We start from the raw sequence: 19,022 nt of genomic DNA on the forward strand, positions 1-19,022 counted from the left end.
TTCCAGACCCCTTAATGCCAGCAGCCCAATCTGACCCCAGCCAGCCTTCACAGTCTCACCTCCTGTTGCCCGAGTTTACGCTGAGCGTGAACTGCCCACAGGGACCCTCCTGCCCTTCCCGCCATCTCCTCGGGTCCAGATCCTGCTTCTCCTTCAAGGACCAAGTCAAACATTACTTTTCCACAAAGCCTTCCTTGAACCCACCTGTTTGAAGTGAGGTCTTCCTGAGCCCTTCGCATCTTGTGATATATTTATGTAAATATTTCATAATAATGATGACAGCTAGTTTTTCAGCATTTGCTGTATCCCAGGCCCAATGCCAAGAGCTTATTTAATTTTTATAACATCCATCGGAGGTAGGCATTCTTATTCTCGGGTGAGAAGCTGATACTCAGATTAATCTGCCTGCTATCACACAACTGTAGCTAGCAGAAGCAGGGTATTGGCTCTCTGTTTCTATGTTCAAATCACTCCAAACTTAGCGTCAACAACACACTTATGATGTCAGTTTCTGTGGGTCCCGAACCCAGAAGTGGCTCGGCCTGGCGGCCGTGGCTCGGACTCGAGTGAGGCTGCAGCTGGAGTGTCGGCAGGGCTCCTGTCTCACCTGAAGGCTCCACCCGCCTCCAAGGAGGCTCCTCCCCTGGCTGTGGGCAGGAGGCCTCAGCTCCTCCCGTGTGGCCTCTCCCCGGGGCTGCCTGAGTGCCCTCACAACGTGGCTCCCCCCCGGGGTGAGCGATCAGAGAGGCAGGAGGAAGCTCAGTGCTGGTCACGACCTTGCCCAGAGTCACTCACATTCCTGCCCAGGTCAGCCCTCTTCAGCTGGGATGGGACTGTACGTGGGCACGGACACAGGAGGCGGGCACAGTGGGGCTGGACCTCCGTCGTGGAGGCTGGTGGCCAAAGGCAGGGCGGAACCCAAGTGCTGCCTGACCCTAACCCCAGCTCTGACTGGCACGTCCTCCATAAGCGCTCCCGGGGCTGACTCGGTGCCCTTGAGCCCCTTCTTCGTGTAGCAGCCGTCCCTGTGAGGCGGGAAGCTCCGTGCTCTCGAGGACGCTGCTGCCAGTGCATCTGTGTTTTGCTTTAATCAAGTGAAAAGGTGTGACCCAGACGCCCCCAGCAGCTTGGGCTCATCAAGCTAGAGGTGTGAACAGAATCAGTGGGGGGAAAGATTCCTACCTGGTCTCCTGCGGCTCCTGGGTGCTCCAGCTGGAAGGATTTCCCCTGGGAAAGGCTGGGGGTTGGGAGTGGACAGGGGGCCTCAGGGCAAGTTGTCAGGTGGGGAGGCTCTTACCTGCCTTCGGGAGAAGCCGCCCATTCATTCCACTTCCACTGACGGAGCACCTGCTCAGGGTCTCTGTTGAGGGGCGGGCGATAAAGATGCTGATGATGACAGTAGTGACCGCAGCTAATATTTATGAACAGCTTTAAGTGTCCCGGCTCTTTGACCTTCCCAGTGGGATTAAGCTGGGAACCGCGGTGGGAGCTGTCATTGCCCATTTCATAGACAGGAGCACGTGGACCCCAGCGTCCCACAGCCCTGCTGAGGCCATCCCCGCCCCCAGACCCCCTCCCGGGGACGGCTCTCCTCCCAGGGTCAGATCCAAGGGCAGCTGAGGTCCGGAACAGCAGGGCTCCCCCGGATGCCCCAGGAGCAGGGAGGCACTCCCCTCCTGTGGCCTCCCGGCTCTAGGGCCTGCCGTGCCAGGCGGCCCCAGCACTTTGCACGCAGGGCCGCTCCCTCCTGACCGTACACGTGGCCATGGGAGACCAAAGCGGCGGTGATCCCAGGAGCCCGTCTCTTCAGAGGACAGGTGCCTCCCTCCTGGGTGCTGTCCCATCCTTCAGAGCTTGTCTGAGTGCACAGCGGGAAATCCTAGTGCACGTGCCTTTGTGTTCCAGTTTTCCAGTGGGAGGATCTAGGAAATTATTTATGCTGTTTTTATTCAACCGTAGACTGCTATGAGCAATTCCAGTGTTTCTTTTCTTTTCTTTTTTTTTTTTGGCAGTACGCGGGCCTCTCACTGTTGCGGCCTCTCCCGTTGCAGAGCACAGGCTCCGGACGCGCAGGCCCAGCGGCCATGGCTCACGGGCCGAGCCACTCCGCGGCATGTGGGATCTTCCTGGACCGGGGCACGAACCCGCGTCCCCTGCATCGGCAGGCGGACTCTCAACCACTGCGCCACCAGGGAAGCCCTCTACTGTTTCTATACAGCTTCACTACTGTACTTCGTGGGGCCCTGTGATCTCGCTATTTCCTCTGTCCTAACTCAGCCCCCACCGAGCAGCACTTAGGTTGTTTCCTGGCTACAACAGCAACACTGCTGGGAACACCTCTGAGGATGTCGCCGTGGAGACCATTTATTCTTGTCGGAAGGAGCTATCTGGCTTTGTGTGGGGAAGAGTTTTGGTCTTAAGCACGAGGACACACATGTCTGCTTGTTCGCTCAAGAATCTCAGAGCCATGAAAAGGTGAGGGGCACGAGGCGGGGAGCAGGGAGCAGAGCTCCGGGTTCAAACCCTGCTCTGTCACTTTGTCAGAGCGACAGGCACTCGGAGCCTCAGTCTCCTCACTTCCTGTGGTCAGAGCCAGCCTCGGACACCGGCTCCGCGCAGCCCTCTGAGGGCCCCCATCACCTGGCCTGGCTTGATCTTCCTCCAGACCACTTGTCTGTCTCGGCTTGGACAGCTTGAACGACACGTGCCTCTTTCTCACACGTCTGGGGGCTGGATGTGTCTGATGAGAGCCCACTGCCTGGCCTTTAGACAGCCGTCCTCTCACTGTGTCCTCACTGGCCGGAGAGCAGAGAGGGGAGCAGGCTCTCTCGTGACTCTCGTAAGGGCACTAATCCCATCCTGGGGGCTCCACCCTCATCACCTCATATAACCCTGATTGTCTCACTAGACCCCACTTCTTAACACCATCACATTAGGGGCAGGGTTTCAACATGTGAATTTGTTGGGGGGGGGCGGGACAAAAACTTCAGTCTATAATGTCATCAATGGCATATGACTTGTCTAACTATTCCCTTTCCTTCTCCCCCACGAGCACATAAGTGACCGGAGGGCAGGGGCTGTGTTTATATCTCCGGTGCCTGGAACACACCTGGGGACACGTCGGCACCTGCACAAACACCCAGCTGCCTGTCGTGAGCTGCGGGAGGCCGTGGGGTCCTGGGTTATTCAGCAGAGGTGGTGGCGCCATGGTAAGGATTTGCCACAGCTGCTGATCAGGCTCCTGTTCCCATGGTGTGCCTGGTGGAAAGCAAACCCCTGGGAATCCTTGGAGTGTTTGGGACCAGAGGCGAGAGAGCAGCCAAGGAGACTCAGTGATGGGCAGGGGCCGCCTGCAGGTGGAGAGGAGCCACATCCACGTGGACATCCTTGAGGTGTTTCCTGTCTCCTCCCCCTTTAAAACTTACTTTATAGTCTAGTTTAACTTTTATCTTTATCACAGGTACACAGTTATCCAGCCACACAGTTTAAGGAACCCCCCTTCCCTTCCCAATCACCAGAGACGGCTTTCAATTCCTTTGATATTTACCTCCACGTGTCCACCCCGGCGCTCTTTGCTCCTGTGATGGACACCCAGCCTCAGCGTCTCTCTCCACGCCACACCCTTCCTGTGCCCCCATCCCTGCCCAAGAGAGGGAGAAAGGGGGAGAGATGGAGAGAGAGAGAGAGGGAGGGAGGGGTGGGGAGAGGGGGAGAGAGAAGGAGAGGGGGAGAGGGAGAGAGAGGCAGGGAGGGAGAGAGAAGGAGGGAGGGAGAGAGAAGGAGGGAGGGAGAGGGAGGGAGGGGGAGAGGGAGAGCAGGGGAGAGGGAGAGAAGGGGAGAGGGAGGGAGAGAGGAGAGGGGGGAGAGAGAAGGATGGGGAGAGAGGGAAGTAGAGGGGGACGGGGGAGGGGGAGAGGGAGACTGCCTAAATTCATTAGACCAACGTCAATGTCTGCATTATAAGTGTTTACATTATTGCAATTCTGTAAATGCTTGTCTGAGCCGAGCGTCCTAGAGCCACGCGATACTTTGCCTTTGCTGCTGTTCTCCCAGTATTTAACTATCGCCTATTTTTCTCTCTTTTTAAAAATATTTATGTATTTATTTAGGCTGCGCAGGGTCTTAGTTGCAGCACATGGGATCTTTAGTCACGGCATACAAACCCTTAGTTGCGGCATGTGGGATCTAGTTCCCCAACCAAGGATGGAACCTGGGCCCCCTGCGTTAGGAACGCGGAGTCTTACCCACTGGACCACCAGGGAAGTCCCTCACCTATTTTCCTCTTGATCAGTTTTCTAGGTATTTATCCTTCTTCTAGCCCCAAACTCTCCCTCAGTGGTTCAAATCTCCTCTCAATAGAGCAAACACAACAGTTATTCCCCCAGTTCCATCTTCCTCAGGATGACTGCTCCCGTCTGCCAGGTGGGGGACCCCAGAGTCCAGGATGCTAGGATGTGACAAGAGTGGTCACTGGGCCACCCAGCTGCTGTGCTGGGGACAGACTGACGGGGCAGGGAGGTTTAAGCAGGGAAGCCAGGAGGAGGCTATTTTAGTAATCAGGGTGTGACACCATGGTTTCCCAGCACCCTCCCCACCGCCCCCTGGTTGCAGGGGTGATGGTGGGAAGTGGCTGGTTTCTGAAAGATGCTGAAGGAGAAACCAGCAGGACTGGATGTGAGGTAAGGCAGGAAGCAAGGAGGGGAGTCTGCACGACTGAGCCCAGGAATGATGGATGGGATGGGAACGCTGACGGACAACCTCGGGGGTGAGTCGGAGTCCATCTGGGCTGCTGTAACAGATGCCACAGACTGGGGGGCTTGAGTTCTCACAGTTCTGGAGGCTGGAAATCCAAGATCAAGAGAGTCTGTGTCTGGTGAGGGCCCCCGTTCTGGTTCATGGGCCGCGTCTTCTCGCTGTGTCCTCACCTGGAGAAGGGGAGGTGGGGAGCCTTGTGGGGTCTCTCTTCTAAGAACACTAATCCCATTCATGGAATCTCTGCCCTCATGACCTCATGAGGTTAGAAGGCCCCCCTTCTAACACCATCACATTGGCGGAGTCAGGGCTTCAACAACGGATTTTTGGAGGACACAGATATTCAGACCATAGCAGAGAAGAGCCCACGTTCAGGTGGATGTCTGGTCAAGTGGGCGCTTAGGAGCGTCCCCACACCCACGCTCGGGAACAACCCCGCTGTTTGCCAAGTGCTGTGGGCCCCTGCCAGTCACTGCAACAGGGAAGTTCTGATTTTCTTGAATTTCTTCGATGATTCCCCCCCTCTGTCTCGTCTGCGGTCCCTTCCTGAAACTATTATACTTTTCTTACTGGACCGAACGGCGGGCCCAGGGATCTTCTCATCTTTTTTCCATCTCAGCCGTTTTGCTGCTCCTCGGAGATTTCCGGCCCCTCTTCCCTCGGGCTCCGCGTCCTCAGCCCCCTCGGAGGTTCACGGCCGACACCGAGGGCGGTGGGGCGGCGGCCCAGCCCGGGTTCGGCCCGGCTCGCGGCGCCCCGGGAGGCGGGCGGGAAACGCGCTGGCCCGAACCGTGTGTCCGTGGTTGATTTGTTACTTCAGAGAAATCTCACGTTTCGGCCGAGCGGACTTGTGCCCGGCTCCGCCCAACAGGGAGTTAGAACACCTGAGGCGCCCGGTTCCCAACCCGCTTCGGGATGGGAGCGGTGAACACGCAGCCGCCCGGGCCCCGGGGCCGCGACGACCGGTCGCGGGGAACGTTCGCGCCCGGAACCCGCGGCGCGGTGCCGCGCCGGGGGACGCGCTTGGGCGCCGGACGCGGGGTGCGCGCGCAGCTGCGGTTCCGGTTCCGGTTCCGACCCGGCAAGGAGGAGGAGCGCGAGTCCGCCCTGCGGAGGTAGAGGCCGCCCCGTCACCCCTCACCCCCGCTCCTCCACCCCGCGTCCCGCCCCGCCCCCTCCCTCGCAGGGGCTGCGTCAAGTGGGGACCCTGCCTTCCCTGCGCGGCGCTGGCGGCGACGTCCAGGCCCCCGGGGGTGTAGGAGTGAGTCAGGTCCACGTTCAGCCATAGTTGGAGGGAAGTTGATCTGCCTTGTCGGAAACAAATCCATTTTCGGCCTCATTGGGCCGCAGGAATCCTCCTTGAAGCACCACGCCCCTCCCCCCGCACTTTCTTTGTTTGCTTTGTGCACTAAAGAGGAGGTGATACTCAGCGGGGCTTTGAAGGATGATTAGGAGTTTGCCAAAAGGGGGAAGGATGACAATTGGAGGTGGGAACAGGAATCCCGTGTTTGGGGAGTTGGTAGGCTTCCATCCCGAGGAGGGGCATGTTTGGAGACCTAGGCAGGGACAGGTGGGGGTAGGGGGCACCGGTGCTGGGCCCAGGAGCACAGGCATCCCCAAGCAGGCTTCAGGGGGCCCCCGGAGGTTCTGATGTGAGACGTGAAAGCCCAGCGAGTCTAGCGAGCTTTCCTCAGTCCCTATTGTGCCCCCCACCCCATGTCCCAGAGCCACTCTTCAAGGCAGACGGCATCTGTGGATTAAGCCACGGCCCAAGATTGTAAGCTTCATCCCTCCAGATGGCATCTTTAAAATAGTATTTTACGTCCTAATATGGAGATGGGTTTAAGCGTTTGCTTTTCCCTTTTGGTGTTTTTGATTTGAATGCAGTGTGAGTGTTACTTAAAAATGTAACTTTGAAAGCGGCTCCCCAGACCACAGGCAGCGTGCTGAGACAAGTGTCCGGCGCAGAGGGAGCGTGCGGGCCCCTCCCCAGCCGCGCACCTTCCCCGAGTCCGCAGACAGCGGGCGGGCTTGGCGGCAGGTGGTGGTGAGCCGTCAGGTGCCATTTGATTCATTTCGAAACCAGCCGCCTTCATTTGAATGCAAGTATCGTTCTTATCGCGTAATTTTTGTCACATGGCTCCGTGGTGAGCATGGGGCTGAGCATGGCTGGGCCGTGTGCTTCCCACTGTGTGTGCTGGGCGGTTCTCACAGGAGCCGAAGGCTTAGACGGCTGAGGAAAACTCGGAAAAACCAGTGAACGTTCCAGGCTGGGCCTGTTTTGACTCTAGAATCTGTGCTGTCAACCAGCAGCCCGGTTAGGACGTGACAGATGTCATCTTCCTGGTGTTGGGTGTGTGTCCTGAGAGGGCCGTGGTTACCCTAAGTAACCTAAGTGGTCTGGCCTGGGAACCTGATGGTCAGAGCACTGAGTGGCTTCTGCTGGGTCTCTGCCTGGGCTCCGGCCTCCCGGAGGGAGCTGAGCGTGGCGTGGCGTGCCCGGGAGAAGGCGTCCGGTTCTCCAGAATTCAGGTTTCTGTGTTCTTGGCCGGGATTTTTTCACATTGCTGCACGGTGGTGCTGACCTCATGACGTTGGTTAATCGAGATAGGGAGAAATCCGTGGCCGAACTGCATTTACTGGGCGGCAACATCACTCCAGGCTGTGCCACCGGCAGTGATGGGGGGCCCCGTGGCCAAGGGGGCTGGTGGTTGGAAGGCGTGGCCTCTTTTCCTGAGGTAGCTGTTGGTCTTTCTGCACCTGGACCTGCTCAGGACACAGTCATCTGGCCTGACCTCGTTCTTTCTGCTTGTTCAAGGCAGGGCCTTGCTCCCCTTGACCTTGGAGATTTTAGCTCTGCATTGAATGGCTCGATGATGGGTGGTTTCGGGAGCACCTAAAAGCTGTTTTGAAGGGGTGGCCCCATGTTCCCACGTGTTCAGTGGGAGAGAAAATTAGTGCAGCTTCTCTGGAGGCCGCTCTGGCAGCGTTTACCCAGTTAAAAGTCATTTGGGTTGTACGCTCCGTGGTGAGCAGGCAGGGCCCCTTCTCAGCGTCTGTTCCACAGACACCCCCGTGTGAGCACAGCTCCGTGTCCCTGAGCCTCCCTCCCTGCAGGTCACCTGGCAGGCTCCCCGTCCCCCGAGCTCGAGCCACCTGCCCCACCCTGCCTCGGGACACCCGTCCCCACGCGGAGCCAGGCGGTCTTGCCACCTCCCAGCACTGGGACACTGGGGCCAGGTCACTGCTGCCGGACGCCAGCCCTGCGGTGCTCTGAGGGCCAGCGCAGCGGGCGTTCCAGCTGCTTCATCATTGTCCCCATGAGCCTTCCGTGAACCACTAGGTTTAATTGCGAGAAGAAGGCTATCTCATTTTTATTTGCCTCTGTCGTTTTGAGACACTAAAGAGCTACAGAAAATTACAGACACCCTGTAGGTCCACCATCCAGAACAAATAATTTTAATATTTTCCTCTTTTTTTCTATTTTTTTTCCTTTTCCTTTTTTGTACCAAAGAAAATGTTAATGCTGAGGTTGAAATACCTCCATTTGAAAATATAAATGTCATTTATTAGACTTTTAAAATCTGATTACAAAAGTCGTACGTGCTCATTGCAGAAAATCTGGAGCAAATTGAGCAGCGCTAAGAAGAACACGAAAGCCACCTGTGGCCCTGCTGCCTCGTGTCCACCTGGAGGCTCACCTTCCTGTCTCTGGAGGGACGTCCCTCCCCTGAGCAGCGCTGCGGGGGCGGGTGCAGTCGGGCCGTGGCCCAGCCCCACACGCGTGTGTGTGCCCTGGCCTCCTCAGACCTTCCGGACCACCTGGCTTAGCCCCAGTTTTTCAATAGCAGAAATAACCCTGCAGTGAACACCCCACAGTGAACCTTTGTGTACACGGCTGATTATTTCCTTAGGATACATTTAAAAAACAAAACCGTGGGAACAGAGGGCTTGCATTTCCTGTTTTCATGTCGCATCTAGAAGGGGCTGCTGAGTGCCCTCTTTGGACGGCTGAGCCGTCACTAGGCTGGGGGTGCCGCCCAGTTAATGTGTGGTGTGTCTTGGGGCAGCTCCCAGCACGGACTTGGCCTTCCCTGCCCAGGGCCTTCCTCACCACCTGTGGTGTCTCAGAGTGGGCTGGTGTGCTGCAGCCAGCCGGGCCTGGGTCTCGATGCTGTTTCTCCAGTTGCTCTGTGGCCTTGGGCAGGTGGCTTCACCTCTCTGTTTTTCTTGGAGGTGCTGCTCTGACTGTCTGCCCCCGGTATCTGTCCCCAGCCCACTGTGGATTCGCTGCTGTGGAGTCAGAAGTCAGCTAGCCCTCCCACCCCTGGCCAGGGAGGGAGGGGAAGTGGCGGTCAGCCTGTCTTCCAGTTTTCATTTCAAGTTCTCAGACCCCAGCTTCTCTCTGACTGGCCCCCCTCAGTGTGGTCCAGTCCCTGGGGCCCCAGGGGGAGCAGGCAGAAAGCTTGCCCTTCCTAGGCCCCTCATGGGGTGTCTGGGCAGAGGAAGGCTGAGCCGGTGGGTCTCGCTGGCAGCAGCTGTGACATTGCCTGTGAAGCCCTGTGAGGCCTGCCAGGCAGAGGGGTGGGAGCAGCAGCCACTCCTGGCTGTCCATCTGTCTGTCCTCCACGGCACCCAGTGCCTGAGTGCTGTGCTCCTCAACACCCCAGAAAATGCTGTCACTTCAGCAGGCACCCCCGAACATCTGTCTTGCGTGGTCACCAACAAGACTCAGGCCTTGGGCCGTAACCCAGAAACGTTGTGCGGTAGGTTTTCTGTTTATAGATTCTCTTTGTTTTAGTTTCTCCTGCCTGTAAAGCAAATAGAGAAGAATTTGCTAGAAGTGAGAAGAGGAAGCGCTTAAAGCCCCTGGTTTGCTTCTCACTAGCTCATTTTCTTTTCTTTTCTTTTCTTTTCTTTTTTTTTTTTTGCGGTATGCGGGCCTCTCACTGTTGTGGCCTCTCCCGTTGCGGAGCACAGGCTCCGGACGCACGGGCTCAGCGACCATGGCTCACGGGCCCAGCCGCTCCGCAGCATGTGGGATCCTCCCGGACCGGGGCACGAACCCACGTCCCCTGCATCCGCAGGCGGGCTCTCAACCACTGCGCCACCAGGGAAGCCCACACTAGCTCATTTTCTTTCTGAAACTGGCACATCTCATATGTTTATCACATTTCTTATTTTCTCTGGTCAAGCCCAGCTGTTTTCTTACAATTTGTCAGGTTTCTTTATAGTAACAGAAATCCAGAGGTGTGAAACCAACTGCGAGCCCGCCTCTGAACCTTGCGTAGAGGACAGAGCCCAGGACGTCACAAGACACTCTGGCCTCCTTCATCTGGAAGGGGTGTGGGCCACGTGTACTGGAGAGCCCACCGGTGGGGGAGGCCTGGAGCTTTTGGGAGTGTTTCCATAGGACCTCGGAGCAGCCGCTGGGGAGGAGATGGGGCCGCCGAGGCCCCTGCAGGCAGGAGGGTCAGGCAGGCGGGCATCTCCCTGGTGCCAGGTTTCCGCCTGCTGGGCCGGGAGGCTGGGAGACCTTGTGTCAGAGCCCTTGCCACCCGGGGCAGCCAGCACGCGGAGGATCTCAGGACAGAGGAGAGCTCAGTCCCGACCTTTACTGCTGTGGGCTATTTGTTTTGTTAGGTAATTATAAAGTGTTGTGTGTAGTCTGTTTTTTAAATTAACAACAGAGAACAAAACTGTTTGGTACATGTAACAAACATAGCACATTTGTTTCCCCTGTAGCAAGTTAATGAAGGAGACGGAAGAGTGAGGCTTGTCGGGGAGAGGATGCGCTGAGCCCAGGAGAAGCAGCCTCCTGGCAGCAGGTGTGGGGCTGCCCGCCCACCGGTCCCCACCTTCCCTGCTTTGCTGGGCCCGTTGGAACGGGAACGAGAGTTACGTTACAAGTTTTATTTTATGATGTTGTTGGACAGTGCCTTGGAGGCGTCCTCATCAGCCTCTGACACTCAGAAGTGCTCTCTAGGGTCCCTGTGAAGTCTGCCCACCCCCCCGGCCCCCGCCCCAGTAACAGGGAGAGACACGCCCCCCCGCCCCCCCGCCCCGCCACGGCATAGCCAGCATCAGGCCATTTCCTTGTGCTGTCGTGGGCCAGGGTGGCCGTGGGCGTCTGGCGTGGTGACTCTGGTGGGGAACGATGGCTGGGGGTGGGAAGGCTCCGGCTGGGCTCCTGGCTGTGATTTAGGAGGGGGGACTTTGAATTTTCTCGTGGGTGAGATAGGGTTAACAGTGCTTGCCTTGCTGATTGAACAGGGTGGTCGAAGGTGAAAACACACGTAATATATTAAGTGTGTTACCAAATAATACTCATTAAAAATCCTTCAGCAACAACCGGGGGAGCTCCCCGTCAGGGACGCTGCTCTGGCTGAGAGCGCCCAGGCGGAGCAGAGGTGGCAGAGGCTACAGTGGGGAGGGCACGGCAGAGGGGACGCCGAGCCGGGGCAGGTGGTGGCCCGTGGACCTTGCTGGCCGCCCTGGCGCTGGGAGGGAACCGTCTTCCGTGGTCCCGGGGGTCAGGAGGGCTCCTGACCTCTCGAGTGGGGGGGTGGCAGCGTGGAGGGGGTGCGCCCGGCCACCCTTTCCCAGGCCTCCTCTAGAGCACACTGGAGAATTCCAGGTGCGGGTCGTGGCTCACAGCCTTCCTGGGGAGCCCTCCTCCTGGCGGACGGACTGTTTTGGTCATTGTTTAGTAGTTAGGCTGTGGGGAAGAGAGGGAAGAGTTATGTTTTGGCTTAAAAAACAGAGTGACGCTTTGCAGACATGTGAACCTGCCCTGTTTGCGTCTCTGCTCTATTTTAGACAGGTTCCTAGGAGTCCAAGGCTCGGCACGTGTTCCAGAGCAGAAGCGAGCCCAGTGTCTGTGCTCCGCTCGCCGGAATCTCCAGGCCCCGCTGCTGGCGGGGAGGGAACACAGACAGCCCTTGAACCGGGCGGGGGTCGGGTGGGCGTTAGGGGCGACCCCACAGCCGAAAATCCGAGTAACTTCACAGCCGGCCCTTCCTGCACACCCCCGCCCTCCGTATTCACACTCGTGTAAGTGCCGCAGTGCAGATTAGTGAAAACAGGCCACGTGTACGTGGACCCGCGTCGTGCACACCGTGCTGTCCAAGGGCCCTTGGCACTTATTCTCCCGGCTCGTACTTCTCCGGGTTCAGGTGTTTGAAAACAGTTATTCAGAATTTACCTGAAGTGCATCGAGTTCTGTTTGTTTCTCCCTGGCTTCACCTAGTTTAGTTCCTTGTTTTAGAATCTTGCATGTTTTTAAAACCTTTAAAGCAATGAGATTGAATAAAAAGCTGAAACTTTGGTCAGTTAAGTTCCAAAGGTGTGTGTTGTGAGATCGTTAGCATTTCCGGTCTCGGGATGTCCGCCCGTGATTGGCAGCGACGCCCCCTCTCCCGGCCGCCGTGGGGGTCCGGCAGGACAGGGCAGTGACCGCAGCGCCCTCTCTTCCCGCCAGGTACCGGCACTTGGCGTCTGCTGCTGCGACGCTGCCCCGCGTGGTGATGTCCCTCCGGCGCCTGGCCTGGGCCTGGCCTGGGCCGTGTTGGTGGCCAGACCCCCGGAGGTGCAGAGGACGCGGCGCCCTGCACACGGCCCCGGCCGCGCGCTCCGACAGCAGCACGCTGGGCTTCCGCCGCGCCCTGGGCTTCGGGGACAGGATCGCCCTCGTCGACCAGCACGGCAGCCACACGTACAAGGACCTCTACTCCCGCAGCCTCTGCCTGTCCCGGGAGATCTGCCGGCTCCGTGGCTGTGCCGACAGGGACCTCCGGGAGGAGAGGGTGTCCCTCCTGTGCAGCAATGACGTCTCCTTCGTGGTGGCGCAGTGGGCCACGTGGATGAGCGGCGGCATTGCCGTCCCCCTCTGCAGGAAGCACCCCCAGGCCCAGCTGGAGTACTTCATCCGGGACTCGCGCAGCTCCGTGGTCCTCGCCGGCCCGGAGCACGTGGAGCTCCTGAGCCCGGTGGTCCAGAAGCTGGGGGTCCCGCTCCTGCCTCTCCCGCCCGCAGTCTACCACGGGGCAGCCGAGGACCCCGGGGAAGGCCAGCTGCCAGAGTGGGACTGGAGAGACCGGGGCGCCATGATCATCTACACCAGCGGGACCACGGGGAGACCCAAGGGCGTCCTGAGCACGCATCTGAACATCAGGGCCGTGGTGAGTGCTTCTGGGGCCGCCACGGTTGGGAGGTGCAAGCTGTGTCCCCGCAGGCCAGTCCCAGCAGCAGTCACGGCAGGCGGCCTTCTGTTCATTCTGCAGGGCCAGCCACAGCTCTCATCGTCCCACCCCTGGGGCCGTGTGACCGGCAGCCCCACTGGCGGTGTAGGGGGTGCAGTGCCCAGGTGCCGGGGGGTAACAGGCCCCCTCGGGCTCCTCCAGAGCCGTGGCGTGTGGAGCATGGAACGGGCCACTCTATGTGACGCTGAGGTTTTAAAGGAAACCAGCCCCAAAGCGATTATCCAGATGTGCCGTCAGCCCCTAACTGCGGCTGATTCGGGAAACGAGAAGCAGGAACTCGTGTGTGCCACATCGTAGGTGTTAGCTTGTGTTCCGTGGCCTCAGTTACCATTTCTGTGAAACGCCCCAGCCGCCGTGTCTATCTGCAGTTTATACTCTTCTTGCTTCCAAAACGCATCTGCACGTGCAGTGAAGACTCTTACACAGCAGGAGTGGGAAAATAAGAGAGAAGTTCAAACCCACAAAGAGGGAGGTCAGAGGTCAACGCCATCGACTCAGGCTAATTCAGTCCATAAGTCAGCATGAACTGAGTCGGGCCGGCTGCAGGCAAGGCGTGATTACACGTCGTCTCTGTCTCCGCGGAGGAGACGTGCTTTTTGTCTGGAGAGGCCATCTCTGGACCAGTATCTCTGCGGGGTGGGCATCTCACTTGTGTTCGCACATGGCCGTCACCGCGGCACGCACCAGGCAGGCTCGGCGGTGATCGGGGACTTTTTGGCTCAGCCGGGGCGAGGATGGTGCCAGAACAGACGTGGCTCAGACAGACAGCCGGGTTCCAGCCTGGCCTGTCGGAGCCGCCTGAGGGGAGAGCTGCCCAGCGTCTGCAGAGGCCTTTGACCCCAAATCAAAGGCCCTTTCAAACTGGCTGAAGCCCCTGACTACATGCGGCCCTGTTCTCTAGCAGGAGGGTAAGTGGTGGACAGACGGCCCCGCGGTCAGACCCCAGGTCATTCTGTTACCATGTCCTCCCAGGCCGTCAAGGGCGGGGCAGCGGCCGTCTCCTCCCGCCTTTTTGGCTGGCGCGGCCGGCTGTGTGCGCCGTCCTATTCTGAGGCTGTGCTGCCGTTCTCCAGGTGACGGGGCTGGTCCGCAAATGGGCCTGGACAAAGGACGACGTGATCCTCCACGTCCTCCCGCTGCACCATGTCCACGGCGTGGTCAACAAGCTGCTCTGTCCGCTCTGGGTGGGCGCCACCTGCGTGATGCTCCCCGAGTTCAGCGCTCAGCTGGTGAGTCGGGGCCGGGCTCTCGGTGTCGCGGGCTCTGGGCCTCCCCGGGCTAGGGCCCTTCTCTGGGGTGCAGAGTCCCAGCGGCGAGCTTCCCGTTACTGCTGGAGCAGAGGGTCCCCACTGGGGCTTCACACAGCACAAGTGTGTACTCTCGGTTCCGGAAGGCCAGGTCCAAGTGAGGCTCGCGGGGCTAAGGGCCAGGCGCCGCAGGCCTGATTCTGTCTGGAGGCTGCGGGGCGGAATCTGCTCCCGCCTCTTCCAGCTGCTGCAGGTGCCCGTGTGCCCTGCCTTGTGGCTGCATCACCCCCACCTCTGCTTCCGTATTCTCGTGACCGCTGCCTCTTCTGTGGCCAGATCTCCCTCTACATGAGGACCCACCCAGTGTCCAGGGCAACCGCACCCTCTCCAGACCCCTGCAGAGTCCCCTTTGCCGCGTGAGGGGGCGCATCCACGGGGGTGAGCACGTGGATGTCTTGGGGCTGTTATGCAGCTGACTGCTGGCTTTCAAGGTCCCAAGCGGATGGCCCAGCTGGGGGCTCCGTGTCAGCCTCCCCACCGGTCCCTCTTTTCAGCAGGGGGTTCTTGCCCAGCACTGCCGTGCGGTCAGCAGGGGAGGGAGGCCGAGTGGATACGAGGTGGGGCAGAGCGGGCACTGCAGAGCAGAGTGCAGAAGGAGGGGAGCGACCTGGCCAGGCGCTGCCCCTGCCCCCGGCACGTGGTGAGCTGCTGTGCAGCAGTCCCATCCCAGCCTCCGTGTCCCGTGTACTGGTGGGGACAGGTGCCTGGGGCAGGTGAAGGCAGGGCTCTGAGGTGGTGATGGGCTGACTGCACGGAGAGGCTGCCGAAGTGACACATCCCCGTGGGGCCGCCAGGAAGCACAGGGCTTGAACGAGACCCTACTCTGTCACTGACTCACGCTGTAACCTATACAGCATGGGAATGCGAAGGGGGAGAGCCCAGGAAGCACCTGGGCTGGGCTTCTGTGGGCGCTGGACTTCAGATGGGGGCTGGGCTCCAGGTGGGGGCGGGCTCCTGTGGGGGGCGGGGCTCCGGGTGGGGGGTGGGCTCCAGGTGGGGCAGGGCTCCTGTGGGGGCGGGGCTCCTGTGCTGGCTGCTGTCCTGCAGGTCTGCAGCCCCAGGAGAGGAGTGGCTTGGAGACCTCTGCGCAGCAGGGCTGCCGAGTGAGGTCTCTGGAGAGGTGCCCAGGCTCGGCCCGCAGCACAGAGCTTGTTGTTTAGTCACTTTATTCCAGGGTGAATTTCCTCACGAGGGGTCCCTGAGGCCTGGAGTCCCTGGTCTGCAGAATCCATCGTTCACTGAAGTCGGCCTCCTCTGTCTCCACCAGAAAGAGGCAGCTCTAGATAGATCGTCTCCGGCCCGTCCTCACATCACGCCTGGAGCCTTAATTCACATCGGTGCTGGTGCCAGGTCAGAGTGAGAGGACGAGGTGCTACAGACAGGCTGGTCCTGGGCGAGCCCCGCACCTCCCTGACCTTCCGTCTCGTCCTCTAACAGAGGAGCGATGAGCCTGGCGCAGGGTGGGCACTGAGCCCAATCCCAGCAACGCAAAGCAGGGAGAAGCAGGGACCCTTTCTCCTCCTGTTTGCAAGGGTGCTGCGTGCAGACCAGCGTCAGGGAAGCTGGGGACCCTGCGTGCTGACAGGTGATGCTGTTGGGTTTAGAGAACGTAGCTTAAAAGCCGGCGTGAGCGCTGTGGACAGACGGGCGAGCCGAACAGAAGTGGCAGCCCGAGGGCCAGGGCGCCCGTTCAGACCCTGCCCAGCCAGCCACCCCCTCCTCCGCCCCCATCCTGCTGTTTGTTTTTCAGCTGCAGGGCCTCAGGATTTAGCCAGCGGGGTCTACAGAGGGCTGTCTGCCTCTTAACACAAGTCCCAGTGACTCTCCAAAGGGGTCGGTCCGGCCCGGCACACATGGCTTCCTGAGGGGGCTCTGACTGAACTGACTGGGCAGCGGGGAGGGGGAGAAAGGGGGGCCCTGAGGCTCTCGGGAGTGACTGCTAAGGGCAAGTAGGGACAGCCAGCTCGTCCCCTAGTCCCAGGGAGGTTTTGTGACTGTCTGGTCTTGTGCAGCAGGAGTGCAGGAGCGCCCTGGGGTCTCCACAGAATGCAAGTTGCCCTCCCCCCAATGCTTCATTCACTCGGAGGGCCTCCCTGCAGGGCACCACAAAGACAGGAGGACGGAGGGGTGCCCCACCCTGAGCTTAGATCAGGGACCCAGACAGGCTGAGCGGCAGTGGCTGACCAGCCGGCTACAGTCCCAGCTTCCTGATTTCCTCGGTCCTGATCCATGTGAGTGCCTGGTGGGCGAGGCAGGGGTGCAGGCAGGCTGCTGGCCTGCAGACTGAGCAGGCCTTTCCTTCCCCAAAGCACAGACCCAGGAAGGTAAAGAAAGAGCAGGAAGTGTGGCTGCCCCGTCCAGGAGGGGAGCCCCGGCCCCTGCTGGCCTCTTCCACCGCCACCTTCTCCTCCCCACCTACCTCCACCACCCTGGGCCTGCAGGCTCAGTCTCTGTGCATCTTGGCCCCCGTCCTGGCCTGATCTGCGCTACTGTTCAGTGTAGCACTTACCACCTCGAAGCCACGTAGACTCTGCTGTGGGTCCTCATTCTCTCCCCCTAAAATGTCACTTCCGAGGGCATGGTTTTCCTTCTCTTTAGGGCCTGTCCCCAGGGCCTAGAGCAGGTGGCTCAGAGCTGTTGTAGATGAATGGACGGTTATCACTTACGGGCCCCATGGGCCATGAGGGAGCGCTGGCTCCTTGAACCCTCTCCACAGGCTCCCCCTTGGCTTTTGTCATTGTGATCATCTGGACTTGTGAACAGGCCTCTGGGGGGAGCGTCCCTGAAAGTCACTTAGGGGAGTGGTTATTTGTTAAATGAAAACTTTACTGTATCAGCTCCTCAGGAATCAGAGCATAAGCAGATAAACATAACAACATTCCACTGAAAAACCCACCACAAGGTTCCCTTAAAGGGATACAGTTCTCTGCACACTTTGGGTTTGTAGACGTGTATAAAGACCAGGGCGGGGACTTCCCTGATGGCGCAGTGGTTAAGAATCCGCCTGCCAATGCAGGGGACCACAGGTTCGAGCCCCGATCCAGGAAGATCCCACATGCTGTGGAGCAACTAAGCCAATGCGCCACAACTACTGAGCCTGTGCTCTAGAGCCTGTGAGCCACAACTACTGAGCCCGTGCGCTGCAACTACTGAACGCCATGCGCCTAAAGCCCGTGCTCCACAACAAGAGAAGCCACTGCAGTGAGAAGCCCACACACTGCAACAAAGAGTAGCCCCTGCTCGCCGCAACTAGAGAAGCTCGCGTGCAGCAACGAAGACCCAATGTGGCCAAAAATTAAATTAAAAAAAAAAAAAAAAAGACCAGGACGGCGGATGGGACTTCTTGTGCTCACAGCTCAGCTCCATCTGCCACTGCCCATGGCCGCAGGTGGCGGGTTACACGGGCGGGCTTGTCAGTGTCCCTGAGCTGGGGCTTCCATGTGGAATATCATCCTTGGGGTGTGGGCAGCTCCAGCTGACGGCCTTGGTGTTCACCCCCCCGAGAGGTCTTGCTGGTGTAAAGCCTAATGGGATTGGCTCTGTTCAACATGTACCTGTGTAGCTTAGATACTGTGAAAACGAGAGCGGATTTTGGACCAGGAAGCACTCAACAGGGAAACAAACCTCAGGGATTCCCACCTGCTCCCAGGCCACCAGGTCCCATTTATTTTCTTTGGCCTCCAGCTGTCTCCCGTCACTGCAGTGGCCCCTCGCTGTCACTACTCAGCCTGCACCTCTGAGAGCGAGACCCTGGGATGCTGCCTGTCTCCTGCCTGGGGGCTGGAGACCAGAGGCTGCAGGGCAGCTTGCCGGGACAGTCAGCTCAGACCTTCCCGATCCTAGGCACTGACTTGGGGTTTCTCAGAACCATGCAGCAGGGCTGAAGAGTCAAACACATTTGCTGTGGTTGATAGAAGACGCAGCCCTGAGCTTCAGAGCTTTGTGAATCTGCTTACACTATTGATAGGAAAACCCCACCTTCAGCATTATTAAATATCGGGGCTTGTCTACGCTTGTGTTTGAGAAATGCGCGTGGGGACTTCCCTGGCGGTCCAGCGGCTAAGACTCCTCGCTCCCAGTGCAGGGGGCCTGGGTTCGATCCCTGGTCGGGAAACTAGATCCCACATGCCACAAGTAAAGATCCCACATGGGGCAACGAAGATCCCGTCCGCCGCAACTAAGACCCAGCGCAGCCAAATACGTAAATATATTTAAAAAGAAAAAAAAAAAAAAAGAGTATGACCATTCATTGAAAACAAAAAACAAAGAAATGAGTGTAAAGAGGTGCGGGGCCCAGAAACCTGCACTGGTGTTGACACGGTCTCAGCTCCTGGCGGCTTCAAGCCCTTCCGTGGACAGTGGGGTGAGGGGCTGTCTGCGTCCCACGAGGCTGACTGATGCGGTGGCGGTGACTCGGGGACAGGAAGACTGATGGCGGGCTGTCCGCCGTCAGCCCCGCGGAAGGCAGTCTGGTTGTTGATTAGGCTGCCTGGCTGCGATCGATTCCTTGTCGCAGATACGTGCTCCGGTGACTTCTCGGGATCACGGTGCTTCTCGGAGAGGCACTGAGTCAGGGTGGGGCCCGGCCGGTGAGGCAGGAGGGCGCAGACCCCGGCGCGTGGCGCTGCTTTCGGCTCGGCAGTGCAGGCCGCTGGGGCCACTGCCAGGGCACTCTGTAGAGACCAGTGCCCTGCTCGGGACT

At 59.0% G+C, this 19,022-nt stretch overlaps 1 protein-coding gene across 3 annotated transcripts in view; it reads left to right on the forward strand.

Moving 5' to 3' along the window:
- Positions 1-5,805: 5,805 nt before the first annotated feature.
- ACSF3 (acyl-CoA synthetase family member 3) overlaps positions 5,806-19,022 on the forward strand; it is a 63,945-nt gene continuing 50,728 nt past the window's right edge. For all 3 annotated transcript variants that reach the window (XM_059998819.1, XM_059998818.1, XM_059998820.1), the window contains exons 1-3: positions 5,806-5,867; positions 12,233-12,932; positions 14,087-14,242. In XM_059998819.1, coding sequence (XP_059854802.1) covers positions 12,279-12,932; positions 14,087-14,242 — 810 coding nt within the window. In that variant the 5' untranslated portion in view covers positions 5,806-5,867; positions 12,233-12,278. The remainder of the gene's footprint in view (positions 5,868-12,232; positions 12,933-14,086; positions 14,243-19,022) is intronic.

This window comes from Delphinus delphis, chromosome 20, assembly GCF_949987515.2.
Source record: "Delphinus delphis chromosome 20, mDelDel1.2, whole genome shotgun sequence".
NCBI classification, from domain to species: Eukaryota; Metazoa; Chordata; class Mammalia; order Artiodactyla; family Delphinidae; genus Delphinus; species Delphinus delphis.